This window comes from Zootoca vivipara, chromosome 1 (assembly GCF_965207765.1).
Source record: "Zootoca vivipara chromosome 1, rZooViv2.hap1.1, whole genome shotgun sequence".
Taxonomy (NCBI): Eukaryota; Metazoa; Chordata; class Lepidosauria; order Squamata; family Lacertidae; genus Zootoca; species Zootoca vivipara.
Window position 1 is genome coordinate 113176037 of NC_142582.1, and position 18004 is coordinate 113194040.

The window sequence follows — 18004 nt, forward strand, 5'->3', positions numbered from 1 at the left end:
TAAAACAAATGAGACAAAGAAATTTCGAATCGGCGAATAAAACAGGAAAACTGTTGGCTTGGCAGTTAAGGAAACGTCAAAATCAGAACATAATAACTAAGATTAAAACAGAGGGAGGAGTGACGGAAGACCCAAAGGAGATTAAGAAAACCTTTCAAAAATTCTATAAGGATTTGTATTGCAAAAAGAAAGAAGATGAGAAGAAGATCAGTGAGTATCTAGGAAAATATGGCTTGAAACCAATTCCAGAAGAAGAGAGGAAGAAGCTAAATAACAGGATAACGACACAAGAATTACAACAAGCAATAGGGAGAATGAAACAAGGTAAAGCTCCAGGACCAGATGGTTTAACGGCGAAATATTATAAAGTACTGAATGAACTGTTGGTTCCAGTTTTAGAGGAAATGATGAATGATATTCTGTTGGGGGGAAAGATCCCAAATACATGGAAAGAGGCATATATAACATTGATCCCAAAGCCGGATACGGATGGCTTAGAAGTCAAAAATTATAGACCAATCTCATTATTGAATAATGATTATAAACTTTTCGCAGATATAATGTCCAAGAGATTGAAAGAAGTTTTAAATCAAATAATACATAAGGATCAGGCTGGTTTTCTTCCTGGTAGACAGTTAAAGGATAATGTAAGACACATAATAGACGTAATAGAATATCTGGAGACCAAGATAGATAAACCAGCTGTTTTGATGTTTGTAGATGCTGAGAAAGCTTTTGACAATATATCTTGGCAATTTATGAAGAGGAATTTGGAATCAATGGTTGGGAAGAATACATTCGTGAATGGGATCGAGGCGATTTATTCAGAGCAAAAGGCAAGATTGATAATTAATAACACCCTAACAGAATATTTTGAAATCACAAAAGGAACTAGACAGGGCTGCCCTTTATCACCGTTATTGTTCATCATGGTCCTGGAAATATTATTGATCAGATTAAGAGACCTATCTACAATTAGAGGTATTAAGGTAGGTGCAAAGCAATTTAAAGTGAAAGCCTTCGCAGACGATTTAGTTTTAACATTGGAAAATCCAAAGGAAAGTGTTGCAGAAGCTATAGAAGTAATGGAGAAATTTGGCCAATTGGCAGGATTCAAATTAAATAGACAAAAAACCAAGGTTATGGCAATGAATATGACGAAAGAAGAAAAACAGGAATTACAGTTAAAACATGGACTCGACGTGGCTAAAAACGTAAAATATCTGGGAATATGGATGACAGCAAAGAATATTAATCTTTATAGTGATAATTACGAACAAGTATGGAAGGAAATAAAGAAAGACCTGGAAAGATGGACTAATATGAAAATGTCATTCTTAGGAAGAATCGCAACAATAAAGATGAATGTATTACCTAAGATGTTATTCCTATTTCAAACTATACCTGTGGTTAAAGGTACGAGGCAATTCCAAGAGTGGCAAAAGATTTTATCAAGATTTGTCTGGCAGGGGAAAAAACCTAGAATAAAACATAAAATTTTGGTAGATAAGAAAGAAAGAGGTGGATTCGCCCTGACAGACTTGAGACTTTATTATGAAGCGTCTTGTATCTGTTGGATAAAAGAATGGATAACTCTAGAGAATACGGACTTGTTAGATTTAGAAGGTTTTAACAATAGATTTGGATGGCATGCATATTTATGTTATGACAAAAAGAAATCACATACCGGGTTTACGAATCATGTGATAAGAAGATCTCTGTATGAGGTGTGGGAAAGAAATAAAAGGCTGTTAGAGACTAAAACACCCTGGTGGGTCTCACCAGCAGAGGTATTAACAGTTAAGAAAGTAAATATGGAGAAGAGGCGGGCCACGTATGAGGAAATCTTGACGAAAACTGAAAAAGGATGGAGTTTAAAACCTTTTGAGGACATTAAAGGAGTGTTAACAGGATGGATAGAATACCATCAAATAAATGATGTGCTTAAAGAAGATAGAAAAATAGGTTTTGAGGATAAAAGATCCAAATTTCAAATAGAAGTGCTAGAAGGCAAAACAAAGCTTTTGGCAAAGATGTATGATTTGTTGTTGGAGTGGTATACAAAAGATGAGTTGACAAAAGAAGTGATGATTAAATGGGCAAAAGATTTGGGGCATAATATTGAATATGATGCGTGGTTGAAATTATGGAATCAAACTTTAAGATTTACAGCATGTACTGCCTTGAAAGAAAATGTATATAAGATGATGTACAGATGGTATTTAACTCCAGTTAAATTAGCTAAAATGTATAGAATGAGTGACAAAAGTTGCTGGAAATGTAAAGAGAAAGATGGTGAATTTTATCATATGTGGTGGACATGCGAAAAAGTTAAAAGATTTTGGGAAAGTTTATATAACGAATTGAAAAAGATGTTTAGATATACTTTTCCAAAAAAACCAGAAGCATTTTTGTTAGGAATAATGGGAGGAGAGATTAGAAAAGAAGATCAAACACTGTTTATGTATGCAACAACCGCGGCTAGGACTTTGTTAGCCCAAAAATGGAAATTACAGGAAGTACCTACAATCGATGAGTGGCAGATGAAAATGATGGACTATGCTGAATTAGCTAGACTGACTTGCAAGATCCGAGACCAAGGAGAGACGAGGTTTCAAAAGGACTGGAGTAAATATGTGGACTATATGGAGAAAAACTGTAGATCATTAAAAACTCTCGCAGGATTAAAATAAACCTTACGAATTGACCAATATGTCAAAAAAGGAACTGCAAAAAAGGGAATTAACAAGAAACCCGCATGAAGGGAGGGGGGGGGAGTCATAGCTCGGCGGAGCAAGGTAAAAGATGTGAATATAAGATTTTGTATAAAAGATTGGTTTTGTTAATTTGTTGAATTTTGTTAATTTGTTGGAAAATTGGAATAAAATGTATTTAAAAAAAAAAAAGATAGCCAGAACATGGGAAGTCATCCAAAAATGTTTAATTCGGAACTGTTTAATTGGCTCTTTTGATTGTATTCTGATTTGGCATGATTCGGCATTGTATTAATGTGATAATCCTCCATTGGATTGTTATTAATGAAACATTTTAAAAATTGATTTTTTAAAAAAAGACAGTTGGAAATGTTGACCCTGCTTTCTATCAGAAGAAAAGTTAGCTTTTACTTGTGTGCTTCACTGACACAGATGCCAGAGAGTGCAGTCATGTCCTCAGCATCACTCTCTGTTTCATAGGTCACACTTAAATCCATGCAACTCAGGAGTCTTGTGCCTGGGTGTGGCTTTGGAACAATGTATCCCAGGGCTTCACAGAACAATGGGTACATCTGTGCCCTTCCCCCATTCAGAACATTTAAGGAAGGGCAGGAAAGAATTATAAACTAACATATAGGATTTAGGATACTTACCGGTAACTCCTTTAAAAGTCTGGCAATCGCTGAGCCATTTGGTTCCGCTTCGACATCCTCAACTAGCCAGTCCGAAGGAGAGGTTTTAGCAGACAGAACATAGTGCATTGATTTAAGATAGGAGCAGGAATTCTTCAGCGTTAAGACAATAGTTGTCACTTCACATCGGAGAGATCCCAATGGGATCATCACAGCTATGGTGGTTTTACCCTAGGGATGTTTATGAAAAAGCATAACATTAATTGGTCTCCAACATAGATGAATAAAATTAGCTTCCCATCATAGGATGGATCTACACACAGGGCGGAAACCCACTATAAATAAGTCAGAAATCAAATCGTTATAACAAAAGAAAACAAACACTATGGAAAATTACCTGACTGCTGGATGATTATTCACAAGGGTCAGTCCTGGGTTAAGGGTTCCCTCAAGATGCTGGTAAACTAAACTGACAGCCCCTGGCCACTGAACGGAAGTCCTTTGGCCCATCACCCCCACCTCACGTCATCTGGACCTTCAAATTTCAACCCAGACGTCTTTACCAGTGTACCATGAGATTTTTACATGTCCAGCAGGAGAGGCTCCCTCTCACCCCCAGGTTACACTAAGTATCCAACCCAATGCCTTTTCCCAACACACAAACTGACCCCTCCCTGCCAGCTCAATGCCAAACCTACTCACATCTGCAACCAATTCTTAACACATCCAGCAACCAAGCCATAGTGTAAACTGATCTAAAACCAACGTAAGTTTGTTTTATACAAAAACACGGGGAGAAGACTGTGTGTTTTGGAGTCTCAATGCACATTAAAGCTGTGTACTTTATCAAGGTACTCTGAACAGAGCCGGCTGCATGTTACCTGTTCAAAAAATTTACTATGAACAGTGATATCGATTAAATTGCTATTGTTGTCGTCAAAGTAAGATTTTGTGCTCACATCCAGTAGAGAAGGCCTTCCAATTCCTACGTACAATAGCCTAGCATGAAACACATTATACGCTGTGGAAGAAAACAATGAGAATGATGTTTATTTCCAATATTTCTTTCCTGTAGAATAACCTCACACAAGAGTAAAAACTTAGCTCTACTCTGAGACTGCAGTTGGGTTGAAAAATACTTGAGGATTTTGGCTGATTCCAGTGTACCCTTATTTCATATACTGTATTTTTCGCTCCATAGGAAGCATCTGACCATAGGACACACCTAGTTTTTAGAGTAGGAAAACAAGAAAAAAATATTTTGCTTTCCTGAATTGTCCTAGGCATAGCAGCCAACTCCTAGAGGCCTAGGTGCCTTTGCCCCCCCCCCCTTTGCCTGTTTCAGGAAGCTTCTTTTGCAAAGGGGAAAGCTCCATTTTTTTGAGGATCAGCTCAAAGCTGTGCAGCTTTTTTTGCAAATGGGGAAAGCCCCGTTTGGGAGGGGGGTCAGCTCCCAGTGGTGCATCTTTTTTGCAAAGGGGGAAAGCTCCATTTTTGAGGATCAGCTCAAAGTTGTTGAGCTTACCTTGCAAAGGGAAAAAATCCTGTTTTTAGGGCTTTCAACTCACAGTTCTGCAGCTTCTCTAGGAAAGGACCCATTTCTACAGTTTCCAGAAAGATAATCTAATCAGCCAGTCACATGTCGCTGGGGAAGCAAGCAGCCTCTCTCTGCAGACAACAATTGAGGCCTGGGCAAGGGGCCTGGGCAGGCCGGGAAGGGAGCTAGCTCCCTTATCTACAGTAACGTCTTAAGGGTATCCAGCGCCGTGGTGCAAGAATCCTCCGGCACCCCCCCAACGGCGGCAGTAGCGAGCAGCTGAGGGGCGGAGATGGAGGATGGCGGAGCCTGGACGGCGTGACCACCTTGCAGGGGGCTGTCCTGGGCGCACAGCCCAACTCCCGCAGAGGGGGATGCTCGGCCTCCCGCCCTGGACCGGCCCCTCCTTGGCGCCTCCCTCCAGCGGCCTTGGCGCCTCCCTCCAGCGACCCAGACACCAGACCCTTGTGCCACCCAGCCCGGGCCTAGAGACAGCCCTGCTTATCTCCCTCTCCGATCTCTTGCAATCAGCTGCTGAGCGGGTTTTTTCAACACTCTCTTTCCCTCTTGTTAGCCTTTAGCTCTTTCTAAGACACACATTTCTAAGACATTTCCTCTTACTTTTTAGGAGGAAAAAAGTGTGTCTTATGGAGTGAAAAATACAGTACATCTGTGTACAAATGCACATCAAAATGAAAAATCCATATGAAAAATCTGTAGGCAGGATGGGAGCCAATAGGATATCCCGCTAGTTTCAAAATGACATATACATTTTGAAATAAACCTTTTTTTCATAATAAAGGGGAAGGTGTTCAAGTGGTTGGTAGGCGGCTACCTCCAACCCCTGATTTTCTGGCTCCATTTCAGTTGGGTTGCATGCCTGGTTCTGGCACAGAAACTGCCTTGGATGCCACATTTACCAAGACAGATATGGAGGGGGTGTGTGACCTTGTCCCTTAGAGTTCTCAGTGGCTTTGCAGTACCATTCTTCGCGGTACAGTCAAACCTTGGAACTTGAACGGCTCTGTTGCTGAACGTTTCAGTTCCTGAACGCCAAAAACTCAGAAGTAAGTGTTCTGCTTTTTAAATATTCCTCGGAACTTGAACGTCCGTCCGGCTTCCACTTGAGTGCAAGAAGCTCTTGCAACCAATCGGAAGCTGCACCTCAGAATTCAAATGTTTCTGAAGTTGAATTGTCTTCCGGAACAGATTACGTTTGAGTTCCGAGGTTTTGTATGAAGCATCTGACAAACATAATGAATAAACAGATCTTTTCTGAAGAGTTTATACGAATGGGATTATTTCATCGGCATTTAGTTTAACTAAAGGTGCAAGGCAGTGTTCCTCCTGTTGTCATTTTTGTTTGTTCTAGCAACAGCACTATTAGCAATCAAGATGAATACCTTACAAAAAATAACATATTTTCCAATATACCATCAATTAAGGAAGGAATAAACAAATTGACCCCTTCATGGATCAATGCCTTGACGTGGCAAAGGGGCTTGAATAACTCAGAGAAGCTATGAGCTATGCCATGCAGGGCCACCCAAGATGGACAGGTCATAGTGGAGAGTGTTGACTAAATGTGATCCACCTGGAGAAGGAACTGGCAAGCCACTCCAGTATCCCTGCCAAGAAAACTCCATGGACAAAGACAACAGGCACATAAAAGTTATGACGCTGGAAGATGAGCCCCTCAGGTCGGAAGGCGTCCAACATGCTACTGAGGAAGAGCAGAGGACAAGTACAAGTAGATTCAGAGCTGATGAAGCGTCTGGGCCAAAGCCGAAAGGTCGCTCAGTTGCGGATATGCCTGGAAGCGAAAGGAAAGTCCAATGCTGTAAAGAAAAATATTGCATAGGAACCTGGAATGTAAGAACCATGGATGAAGGTAAGCTGGACGTGGTCAAAAATGAGATGGCAAGAATAAATATTGATGACATCCTGGGCATCAGTGAACTAAAATGGAAGGGAATGGGCAAATTCAGTTTGGATGACTATCATATCTACTACTGTGGGCAAGAATCCCGTAGAAGAAATGGAGTGGCCCTCATAGTCAACAAAAGAGTGGCAAAAGCTGTAATAGGATGCAATCTCAAAAATGACAGAATGATCTCGATACGAATCCAAGGCAGACCTTTTAACATCACAGTAATCCAAATTTATGCACCAACTACCGGTGCTGAAGAAACTGAAATTGACCAATTCTATGAAGACTTACAACACCTTCTAGAAATGACACCAAAGAAGGATGTTCTTCTCATTACAGGGGATTGGAATGCTGAAGTAGGGAATCCTATATAATAATGTCCAAGTTGTCCCTGCGTCCAGTTGTCCCGTGTGTCCCTGGGTCACTGCGCATGTGCCCCAGGGATACAGGGATTGGACGGAGGGACAACGGCCAACCGCCGCTCCGCCAACCGCCGCTCCGAAGTCCAGTCTCATGCTGGAGGTGCGCGGCGAGGCGGCGGGGGAAAGAAGCGCTCCCCCCGGCAGCCTTGCCGCACACCTCCGGCATGGGACGGCGCTTCCTCGGCCGAAGCGGCAGCGGGCGCCGAGGGAAGCCGGCTTTGGCTTGGCGGCGGCGGGAAGAAGAGGAGGAATTCCTCCTCTTTTTCCCGCCGCCGCCAAGCCAGTCCCCAAGCCGAAGTGCGGCGCGGTGGGGGCTTTTCGCTGTTTGACTTCCCGGAGTGAAGGGGGAGGCAAACGGCGAAAAGCACCCGCCGCGCCGCACTTCGGCTTGGGGACTGGCTTGGCAGCGGCGGGAAGAAGGGGAGGAATTCCTCCCCTTCTTCCCGCCGCCGCCAAGCCAGTCCCGGAGCCGAAGTATGGCGTGGCGGGGTTTTTCGCTGTTTGCCTCCCCCTGGGGGGAAGGCAAACGGTGAGAAGCCCCCGCTGCGGGGTTGCCGGCTCTGTCGGGTGGGGGGGAGGGAGAAGCAGAAGATCTGATCGGTCTTCGGCTTCTCCCTTCCCCTGCCCAACAGAGCCGGCATTTGGCTCTGTCAGGTGGGGGAAGGGAGAAGCAGAGGATCGGATTGCTTCTCCCTCCCCCCACCCGACAGAGCCGGCAACCCCGGGATCTGTGCTTTCTGTCGGCGGTGGTGGGAGGGGAACGAACGGAGAGAAAGGGCTGCTTTCTCTCCGTTTGTTCCTCTCCCCTCACCACCAACAGAAAGGGCTGTCGGCGGCGGAGGGAGAGGAAGGAAGGAGGAGAAAGGGCTGCTTTCTCCTCCTTTGTTCCTGTCCCTCTGCCGCCGACAGCAAGGACAGGTCCGCGGCGAGGCGGCGGGGGGGGGTGAGAAGCGCTCCTCCCCCCCGCCGCCTTGGCACGCAGCGCCGGCATGGGACGGAGTTTCGGAGAATATCTCCCGCCCTCCCCCCTCGCCGCGCACCTCCCGCATGAGACGGGGCTTTGGAGACCTCCGAAGCTCTGTCCCATGCCGGCGCTGCACGAGAGCAGCGTTCTAGCGCCCGTTTCTAAACGGGCTGAATTCCACTAGTCAAGAGATAAAAGGAACAACTGGCAAGTTTGGCCTTGGAGTTCAAAATGAAGCAGGACAAAGGCTAATAGAGTTCTGTCAAGAGAACAAGCTGGTCATCACAAACACTCTTTTCCAACAACACAAGAGATGACTCTACACATGGATATCACCAAATGGGCAGCATCGAAATCAGATTGATTATATTCTCTGCAGCCAAAGATGGAGAAGCTCTATACAGTCAGCAAAAACAAGACCTGGAGCTGACTGTAACTCAGATCATCAGCTTCTTATAGCAAAATTCCAGCTTAAACTGAACAATTGCGCTCATTTCACATGCTAGCAAGGTTATGCTTAAAATTCTACAAGGCAGGCTTAGGCAATATGTGGACCGAGAACTCCCAGAAGTGCAAGCTGGATTTCGAAGAAATGGGAGTGCCTGATCACCTCATCTGTCTCCTGAGAAATCTGTATGTGGGACAAGAAGCTACAGTTAGAACTGAATATGGAACAACTGATTGGTTCAAAATTGGGAAAGGAGTACGACAAGGTTGTATATTGTCTCCCTGCTTATTTAACTTATATGCAGAATTCACCATGCGAAAGGCTGGACTAGATCGCAAGCCGGAATTAAGATTGCCAGAGGAAATATCAACAACCTCATATATGCAGATGACACAACCTTGATGGCAGAAAGTGAGGAGGAATCATGGGCGTAGGCAGGGGGGCAGGAGGGGGCAATTGCCCCCCCTAGAAGCAAAAGGCTGAGGGGCGCAGGCGTGGCAGCCCCAGGCTCCCGCAGGGAGTGTAAGCGGAGGAGCGCTAAGCAGGAGCGGGGAGCGTAAGCGGAGGAGGCAGCCACAGGCTCGCGTTCCCCGCACGCCTGTGGAGCGTCGCGCCGGGAGCAGGAGCCTGGGGCCCCTTCCTCGGAAGACCAGGGAGGCGCGGAGGAGGCAGCCACAGGCTCGCGTTCCCCGCGCGCCTCTGGAGCTTAGTGCCGGGAGCGGGAGCCTGGGGCCGCCTCCTCGGAAGACCAGGGAGGCGCGGAGGAGGCAGCCACAAGCTCGTGCTCCCCGTGTGCCTCTGGAGCTTCGCGCCGGGAGCGGGAGCCTGGGCCCGCCTCCTCGGAAGAGCTGGGTGGCGCAGGCAACGTAGCCCCGCCCACATTCCCACTGTGGCCTCTCCCCTCCCGCCCCTTGCCCCCGCCCCTTGCCCCCCTAATTTTTATCCTGGGTACACCCCTGGGAGGAATTAAAGAATCTTTTAATGAGGGTGAAAGAGGAGAGCACAAAATATGGTCTGAAGCTCAACATCAAAAAAACCAAGATCATGGCCACTGGTCCCATCACCTCCTGGCAAATAGAAGGGGAAGAAATGGAGGCAGTGAAAGATTTTACTTTCTTGGGCTCCTTGATCACTGCAGATGGTGACAGCAGTCACGAAACTAAAAGACGCCTGCTTCTTGGGAGAAAAGCAATGACAAACCTAGACAGCATCTTAAAAAGCAGAGACATCACCTTGCCGACAAAGGTCCATATAGTTAAAGCTATGGTTTTCCCAGTAGTGATGTATGGAAGTGAGAGCATGTAACATCTGCAAAAGTTATGGAAGTCAGATAAGCTTTCATAGTTTGTGAATTTCTCCTAAGCACTGATAAATCTTGGTTATAATTATTTTTTGCTGAATTTCAGTTAAATTATTCAAATGAGGATGATAACTTATAAAGAGCTTGCTTTCATATAATTTCAAACACTTTCAGACATTTTATATAGAAAACCTAAGAGCAGAGAGACAATAAATATATGCAGTCTTACCTATATTAACTGGAGTCACTCTGAATTTAAATTCCAGCTTTGATCCAATATCCAAGTATTTAATGGCATGGCGTGGTAGGTCATCAAACTGTTGTATTGTATATCTACATATGTCAACAACAATTTTCCATTTTCTCTTAGTTTCAGTGCCAAAGTCATACAAGAACCACCTCCCAGGTGGAATGTCTGTATTTAAAAGCACCCTATTAGGCATAGTAGCATCTCCTAAAGCATTTTGGTCATCTATAACTTGAACAATGAAGAAACTGCTACTGCCTGGAATCACCACTGTTTTCTCACGATCAGTTGGTTTAAATATATTAATAGTACCTGGAAAACAAGAAAATAATGAAAAGATCATTCAGTGTGCAGAAGCTGCATTTCCCTTTGTTGTTGATGTTGTTGTTGTTGCTGCTGCTGCTATGAATATGCGTAATTTACACAAAAGATAAACTGACCTGAAGCTATGGCTTCTTTGATATAAAGTTTAGATTCCTAATTTTCGACAGACTGGCCCAAACTGTGTGACTCTCCTAGTCAACAGCAGCCCTGTAACTCCCACAGCTCATGAAACACTCTATTTTGCCAGAAACCACAGAAATGAAGTCAGTGTCAAGTGAAGGCTGAAATCCAATGCTTCATACACAGGCTGGAAATTGGGGGCTCTTTCTCTTCTTTTTATGGGGCTACCAGATTAACTCCTTACCTTACTTTTCTGGTATACACCTTCCATATCCTCCCTTCATTTTGCCATTTTGTCTCCATAAGAAAAGTATGAATTTACACATAGTTGTAAAGTGATTGGCTGGCTGTTGATTTAGGAAGGGGATCTAGTAGAAATAAAAATGACTGGGTGGCGAGGAACATACAAAAGAGGCTACATAGGAAAGTAGGAAATGCTGGGCAGGGGCCATAACCATGCAACCAACCTTAGACGAATGACCGCTCCCTGCATTAAATGGGGGGTGATTTTTGATTTTTGCATGGACCATACAGCGGCTACCTGGTAGTTCGGATCTGGCCACTACCTCTCCTGGCTGGATACATGGGGTCTCTGCCTACCCCAGCCAATCGTCCAATCCCGCCTGGGGGAGGTGTTGCCAGGGGACAGGACAGGTAAGGGGGGAGGGACTGTACAGCTCACACAATAGAATTTCAATCTTACCTGCAAGCAGCATTAGAGCTTCTCCCACCCTCCACACCCTAACTGATGTTTTCTTTTGCAGATTAACCTTTTCTCCACAGATACATGGGCGCTGCTACGTCAGGGGCGCTGTTGAAGGGCCGGAAAGGAATTTTCCTGCATTGGCAGGTTTTGCCTTTCCCGTAGCAATACGTCACAACTTTGGCGGTTTCAGGCCTTCCTTTTGGCTATATTCCTAAAGGTGTGTGTGTGTGTGAGGCAGTGACCTCACCCGCCTTTGCGGCATCGAGATCAGGGTTCCCTCCGTTAAAGGGGTCTTGGGGGGAAGCATTGGCCATACACTGAGTGGGTGTCATTGCTTTCCCCCTCCAGTGGCGGCGAACGGGGGCAGGCTCTCTCTGCTTGAACATATGTTCTCCAGAGCTAGCCCAACCCCCATACATTCTGGATAACCCTGAAGTCCCCCCAGATCCCTGGCTGGGGACTGGGGAAGGATAATGCCCAATGCCTGAGCCAAGGTCTTCCTACACTTGAATCTTAATAAAGTTGTGGCCAATTTTAATCCCGTAACACATTGTCTTGAGTCTTTGTTCCGCTCAGGGTCGCTTGGGGTTTGGGGGGACTCCACCTGTCCACACAATAGTATTCTCTACTATTCTTTTCCTATACATTTCCCACTGAAGTGTGATTAGCATAAGCCAAAGACCCTCCTTCCAAAAGCTTTTCATTATCAGGTGAGGCACAAACCTGGAGATGTCAGCTGAAGCCTGTATGATATACTGGTCCCTGTAGGGGGCAAAACTCTTAAAGTGTTTGCTGTACAAGGGCTAACAGTTTTAGATTCAACAGGAAACCGATCTAGAACATCTACCAGTATTGATGATATAAAGCCCGGAGGAGCTGACGTCCTAAAAACCTCTTTGATTATAGCCGATCCTCCTGGCCTAAATTAAAAAAGAAGCATATATTTAATACCACCTTGATGATGTCAGATCACACATCTAATGATTTTAATGAATTTTGACTAGGTCCTAGTTTGAAACTTGTATTACATGGTATACATTGCAAATGTTAGTACGAAGTGGTTCTAAGAGCAGGCAGAACAAGAAAGTGGCAACTCTCTGAACAATTTAACCAAATTAGAGAGATGCTCTTTTGCTATATTCTGTAAAATAGCAGTGTATATTAAAAAGAAAAACCTGACGGATCAATACATTGCTTGTTACCAAAACTTATGCTGTTATTGATATTTACTCATAATCTAATCTTTTGCCTCTTTGCAGACTACTGAATCTCTCACGTCTTGTTCCTCTCAGTGGCTCGTGGTTTGAAAATATCATTTGCTCTTCAGTGATATACTGTACAGCCAAAGGACCTTCAAAAGCTAAGTCAATATCCTGGAAAAAAGTGAGAAAATTAATTATATTATTTTTTCATGCGTTTATAGATACAAAACTTGCTAAACTATTTTAGGAATAAATGGGAATTTTTTTAAAAAAAAGAGATAATTTAATTTATAATAACAACCTGAAGAGAAATTGCTTAGAAACTGGTAATTAAACAGCACAGACAGCTGCAGTAACCACAAAATAATACTGATATCACAAAATTTCTCCTTAGTTTCTCTTAAATTTCTAATGAGTACAAGACTATGTTTTTAAAAACCAGTATTTGCTCAGGGTACTGAAGATAATGGTAAGAGTCAGTTAAAGCTACCATGTTTTCCCGAAAATAAGACACTTTCTTATATTTATTTTCTCAAGAAAATAAGCCTATGGTTTATTTTCTGGGGGTGTCTTATTTTTTAATAAGTATGGTATCGTCTTAAGGGCGCTGCTGGCGGGGCTGGAGCTGTTGCCAGGAGGTGCCGCATCTAGCCACAGCTCTTCCTTGGTGCCCTCCAGAATTCTGCTCCACTTAACCATGGGGTGGGGTTGCGGTGGACCATGGGACCGCCCTGTTCTCCCCTGGGGAGAGGGGATGGCATCCCACGCACCCGGGGGATCCCAGCTGCATCACCGGCCAGCTGGCCAATCGGTTGGCGGGGGGGCTGCCATTTAAGCAAAGGCGCAAGCCGGAGGACTTCGTCTTGGCTCGCTTCCTCTATTTCATCAGACGGATTCTCGCCTGCTGCCCCACGATTGCTCCGATTCCTGCCCCGCACATGCTGCTGCTCGCTGCCCTCTGCACCACCTGCCCTCTGCCTCTTCATCTACCATGCCTGCTGTCTTCTTGAACGTTGGGCTGCCTTTTCCCTTACCTCCCCTCTGCCTGCAAAGGAGCAGCGTTTGATCTTCTATCGATAGTCGGAAAACAGCTGCAAAGCACGGTATCGTTGTTTGTGGTGGGGTGTGTGTGTGTGTGTGTGGAAGTGGTCCTTTTTGAGTTTGTGTTTGCAGGGATTTAAAGCTTTCCACTGGAGGATCTTTGGCTTCGCTGCTGTTTCCTTATTTTAACGGCACCTGTGTGCTTTAGACACGGGCGGCGCTGTGGGTTAAACCACAGAGCCTAGGGCTTGCCGATCAGAAGGTCGGCGGTTCAAATCCCCGTGACAGGGTGAGCTCTTGTTGCTTGGTCCCTGCTCCTGCCAACCTAGCAGTTCGAAAGCATATCAAAGTGGAAGTAGATAAATAGGTAATCGACGAGAAGGTAAACGGTGTTTCCGTGCGCTGCTCTGGTTTGCCAGAAGCAACTTAGTCATGCTGGCCTCATGACCCGGAAGCTGTACGCTGGCTCCCACAGCCAGTAAAGTGAGATGAGCGCCGCAACCCCAGAGTCATCTGCAACTGGACCTAATGGTCAGGGGTCCCTTTACCTTTACCTTTACTGTATGCTCTAGGGGCTAGGTTCCCTTCCACGGCTTTTTTTTAAAAAAACACTCTTGTGCTTGGCTGTGGTGTGTTTCTTGGCTGCAGGAGCTAGCTCCCCAAAGCACGTTCCTTTTATTTAGCCTTGCTGGTCCCCTCTAGATTCCCCCGCTGCTCTCCCTTCCCTTTTCCTTCCACTGCTCTCCTTTCCCTCCCCCTTTAGCTCAGTGTCTGACTGTGCGTTGTTTTAGCTGCAGGAACCTTTTCTATAAGGGTTATTTTGCTGGTGGCAGGCGGCTTGCTGGGACAGCGCTTTGCTTTGCTTAGCGGGTTGGTTGCTGCTTCAACACTTAGCTCAGGCTTTTGCTCAACTGGATTTCTTTTGGTTTCCTTTCCCGCCGTGCTTGGTTGGTTGGTTGCCAGGAACATGGAGGTAGCCATTTTAGAGGGGGTCACGTGTGCAGCGCCATTTTGATTATACCACGTGTAACTGCGCCTATCACTATGTATTATTTTCGGGGGAATGGCTTATATTGCGCAAATGCTTGGAAATCCTGCTAGGGCTTATTTTATGGGTATGTCTTATTTTCGGGAAAACACGGTAAGCACTATCAAGAACCACCTGAAAGAAGGGAAGGAATTGAAGGTGGCAACTTAGTTGAAGCATTACGTGACTTTGCCTCCACTAGGGGGGTTGGGCAAACCCAATGGTTTTCTGGAAGTTTCATTAATGCAATCCCTCAGCATATAGGGTACATATATAGGAAAAATGGTTTGGATTGAGCTATTTGGACCTGACTGTGCCGCTGAGGTCCACCGACTTTCAAGGTGTTTCTGCCTGGCCAGGCAGGAGCAAAAGCCAATGCCCAGACTGCCAGCTTTAATGGTCCTTCTTGGCATGGAATCAACCAGGGTTCCTGGGACTGGGGAGAGGTTTCCTGGAATGACTGAGCACATGTGAGGCCAGAGCTTGAGGGACCGCAAACGTTGCTCCCGCTCCCCCCCCCCAGAAAGCAGTGAGCAGCTATTCTTTTTCAGGAACCACAGAATTGTCTTTCTTGCTGTAACCTATTATAATGGTGGCTTTTTTGAAATCAACTTTTAATGTTTTGTTGTTGTTGTTTTTAAAAAGAATCAAATCTGTTATAAGGATATCTAGATACTGGTGAAAAAATGCTGGATTAATGACTCCAGTGTCAATTTTAGAAATAGCTTCCTACTTTGACATGTTGGAAGAGTGAAGGTTTGTCCTTAACAAGAACAAGAATTATTACAATCTCATAGGCATTTTTTCATTCACACATCAAAAGCATACTTAACCTTCAATAAAGTGTCCACATCCACATCCATCTCTTTTACAAATGTGTTAGCTGTTTCATTCACAGAAATATGATTTAATACTCCCAGGTGGTCAAAGTACATGTTGAAGATACCCTTTGCTGGCGGTAAAAGCTTGACATATTTCCGTAAACCTACAGAAAAGGAGAAATATAAATAATGGGCAAGCACCAAATCTTACTAGCATAGGAAACATGAGTTTATTCTAGAACAATAGGTTTCTGTGAATATTTGGAGAGATCAACAGCTCTTCCAACCCATATTTAATCAATGCAATGAGGAAATAGATCGTTTTGATCAAGAAAAATGTATCTAAATTATGCAACTCTAGACAATAGTTCCTAAACACTTTTTAATGTTTTCCTACCTGCCTTAGTGTAGATAAGGTTTGCCGCGTCAGTCACAAATACAATCGCTTGGGTGTAAACACATGAATCTGCTTCTATAATCATCTCAGCACGTAGGTTCAATAATGGTATAAAAGTGCTGCCTCCATCATAAGAAATCCACACCTAAAAGGGAGGGGGAGACACAATAATGAATATTGTATAAGAGATCTTTGTATAAGAGATCCATCTGTCTTGAGAGACAATGGAGTGCACCTTTGGGGGTGAAGTCAAACCACTGTGTTAGCAGCACTGAAGTGACCTCTTCAGGGGTATAAGCCCGGGCAGTGAGTATGGAGGTCGTGGGCTGCCCAGAAAAACAAGGGCCCCCCCTCTTGGTCTTGCTGATGTGGTCCAAAGGAAAGCAGGGCAATATGTTTGGCACCAACTTGACTGCAGGAGTTGCCGGAAGGAGGTGAACGAGGAATTATCCAAGCCTCTTAGGGATTCCAGACCAGATTTGTGTAGGGTTTGCTCCTTAGCATTTTCTTCTCCCTAATATATCCCACAAGGCTGCAGAGGTTTAGAACCAGAGTTTTCCTTCTTCTAGATGGGCTATCTTACCAGGTCATGTCCTTCTACAGCATGTGCAGAAACTGCCTTCTTGACATTATTGGTTTTATCTGCTCAATCCACCACATCCTGTCTTCACAAGCAGGGGAAGTCCCTAACTCATCAAAGGTTTGAAACCCATCAGCAACCGTCACCTGGTTTAGCAGGTCAAAGCCATTTCCTGGGGTGTGGCCGCTTTCACATACTGACAGCTAATAGGATCCACAGGTGAGAGTTGAGCACAAGGTAGGGACTAAAGGTGGACAAACTACCCCAGAAGGAACACGACATGTCCCCCGACAAAGGTACTCCTCCTCCCCTAACACCCCATCATTTGAAATAACAAGAAGCACCACATTGTCTTGAAGATGCTGACGAATATTTACAAAAAGTCACCTAGATGCAGACTTCCAGGGGACAGGAACGGTGGTTTGGCTGTCTCTCTGTTAGCTCCTGGCTATTAACCACTCTGAAGATAAGGGTGAGTTGGGAGTCACGCTCAAATGAATGTTCAGAAACAAAGGTCACTGGACAATATACAGTAACCCACAGGATAGCAACTCTGTTGCATGCCTGCAGAACTCAGATCACATGCATCTTACTCAAGCACATCCAGGAAGCCAACTTTTGACCAGTGTGCAGGACAACACACCTGTCAATCACCCAACATAATGACCATGCCAGGGGGTGGTCAGGTGAGCCATCCTGGGCACCTGCCCAAATTTGCATCAAAACTGCTGCCAAATCAGAGCCTTTTCGTCTCCATTTCCCAGGGATATCCTGCTTTAGAGAAGCCATTCCGGTTTCTGATTTGATCCAGGAATGTCTCACTTTTCTTTAAGATATCCCTACTTTCATTGGGAAAATGTGGGATGGTATGGAGTTATCCAACCCCCGAGCTGTATGAAGGCAATCCATAGGGAAGTGGTTTTTAAAAAATGTTTAATGTTTTATTACTGTATGTTTTTATATACAGTGGTACCTTGGTTTAAGTACACAATTGGTTCCGGAAGTCTGTACTTAACTTGAAGCAAACTTTCCCATTGAAAGTAATGGAAAGTGGATTAATCCGTTCCAGACGGTCCGCGGAGTACTTAAACTGAAGTGTACTTAACCTGAAGCGAACTTTCCCATTGAAAGTAATGGAAAGTGGATTAATCTGTTCCAGACTGGTCCGCGGAGTACTCAACCTGAAGCGTACTTAACCCGAAGTATGAGTGTAATTGGTTCTGGAAGTCCGTACTTAACCTGAAGCGTACTTAACCTGAAGCGAACTTTCCCACTGAAAGTAATGGAAAGTGGATTAATCCGTTCCAGACGGGTCCATGGAGTACTTAAACTACTCAAACCGAGGCGTACTTAAACCGAGGTATGACTGTACATTGGAAGCTTCCCAGAGTGCTGGGGCAACCCAGTAAGATGTGCGGAGTATAAATAGTAGAATTATTGTTATGGATTGGGGCGTTCCTATTTTCATCGGAGAAATGTTGGAGGGGGTGTGAGTTCTGCATCTTGATTCTCAAGGAAAACATGGCCGCAGGGTGAGGGCCTGGAACCCCCGGAATCCTGCTACCGCTTGACAGAGGTTAGGGGTTGGCATG

At 44.8% G+C, this 18004-nt stretch overlaps 1 protein-coding gene across 1 annotated transcript in view; it reads right to left on the reverse strand.

The window, feature by feature from the left end:
- The window catches only part of LOC118078636 (cation channel sperm-associated auxiliary subunit beta-like), a 59195-nt gene that overhangs the window by 21544 nt on the left and 19647 nt on the right, over positions 1-18004 (reverse strand). The window contains exons 8-14 of the mRNA XM_088672748.1: positions 15833-15977; positions 15448-15599; positions 12575-12717; positions 12068-12264; positions 10177-10506; positions 4228-4367; positions 3368-3577 (exon numbers count right to left, since the gene is read on the reverse strand). Coding sequence (XP_088528874.1) covers positions 3368-3577; positions 4228-4367; positions 10177-10506; positions 12068-12264; positions 12575-12717; positions 15448-15599; positions 15833-15977 — 1317 coding nt within the window. The remainder of the gene's footprint in view (positions 1-3367; positions 3578-4227; positions 4368-10176; positions 10507-12067; positions 12265-12574; positions 12718-15447; positions 15600-15832; positions 15978-18004) is intronic.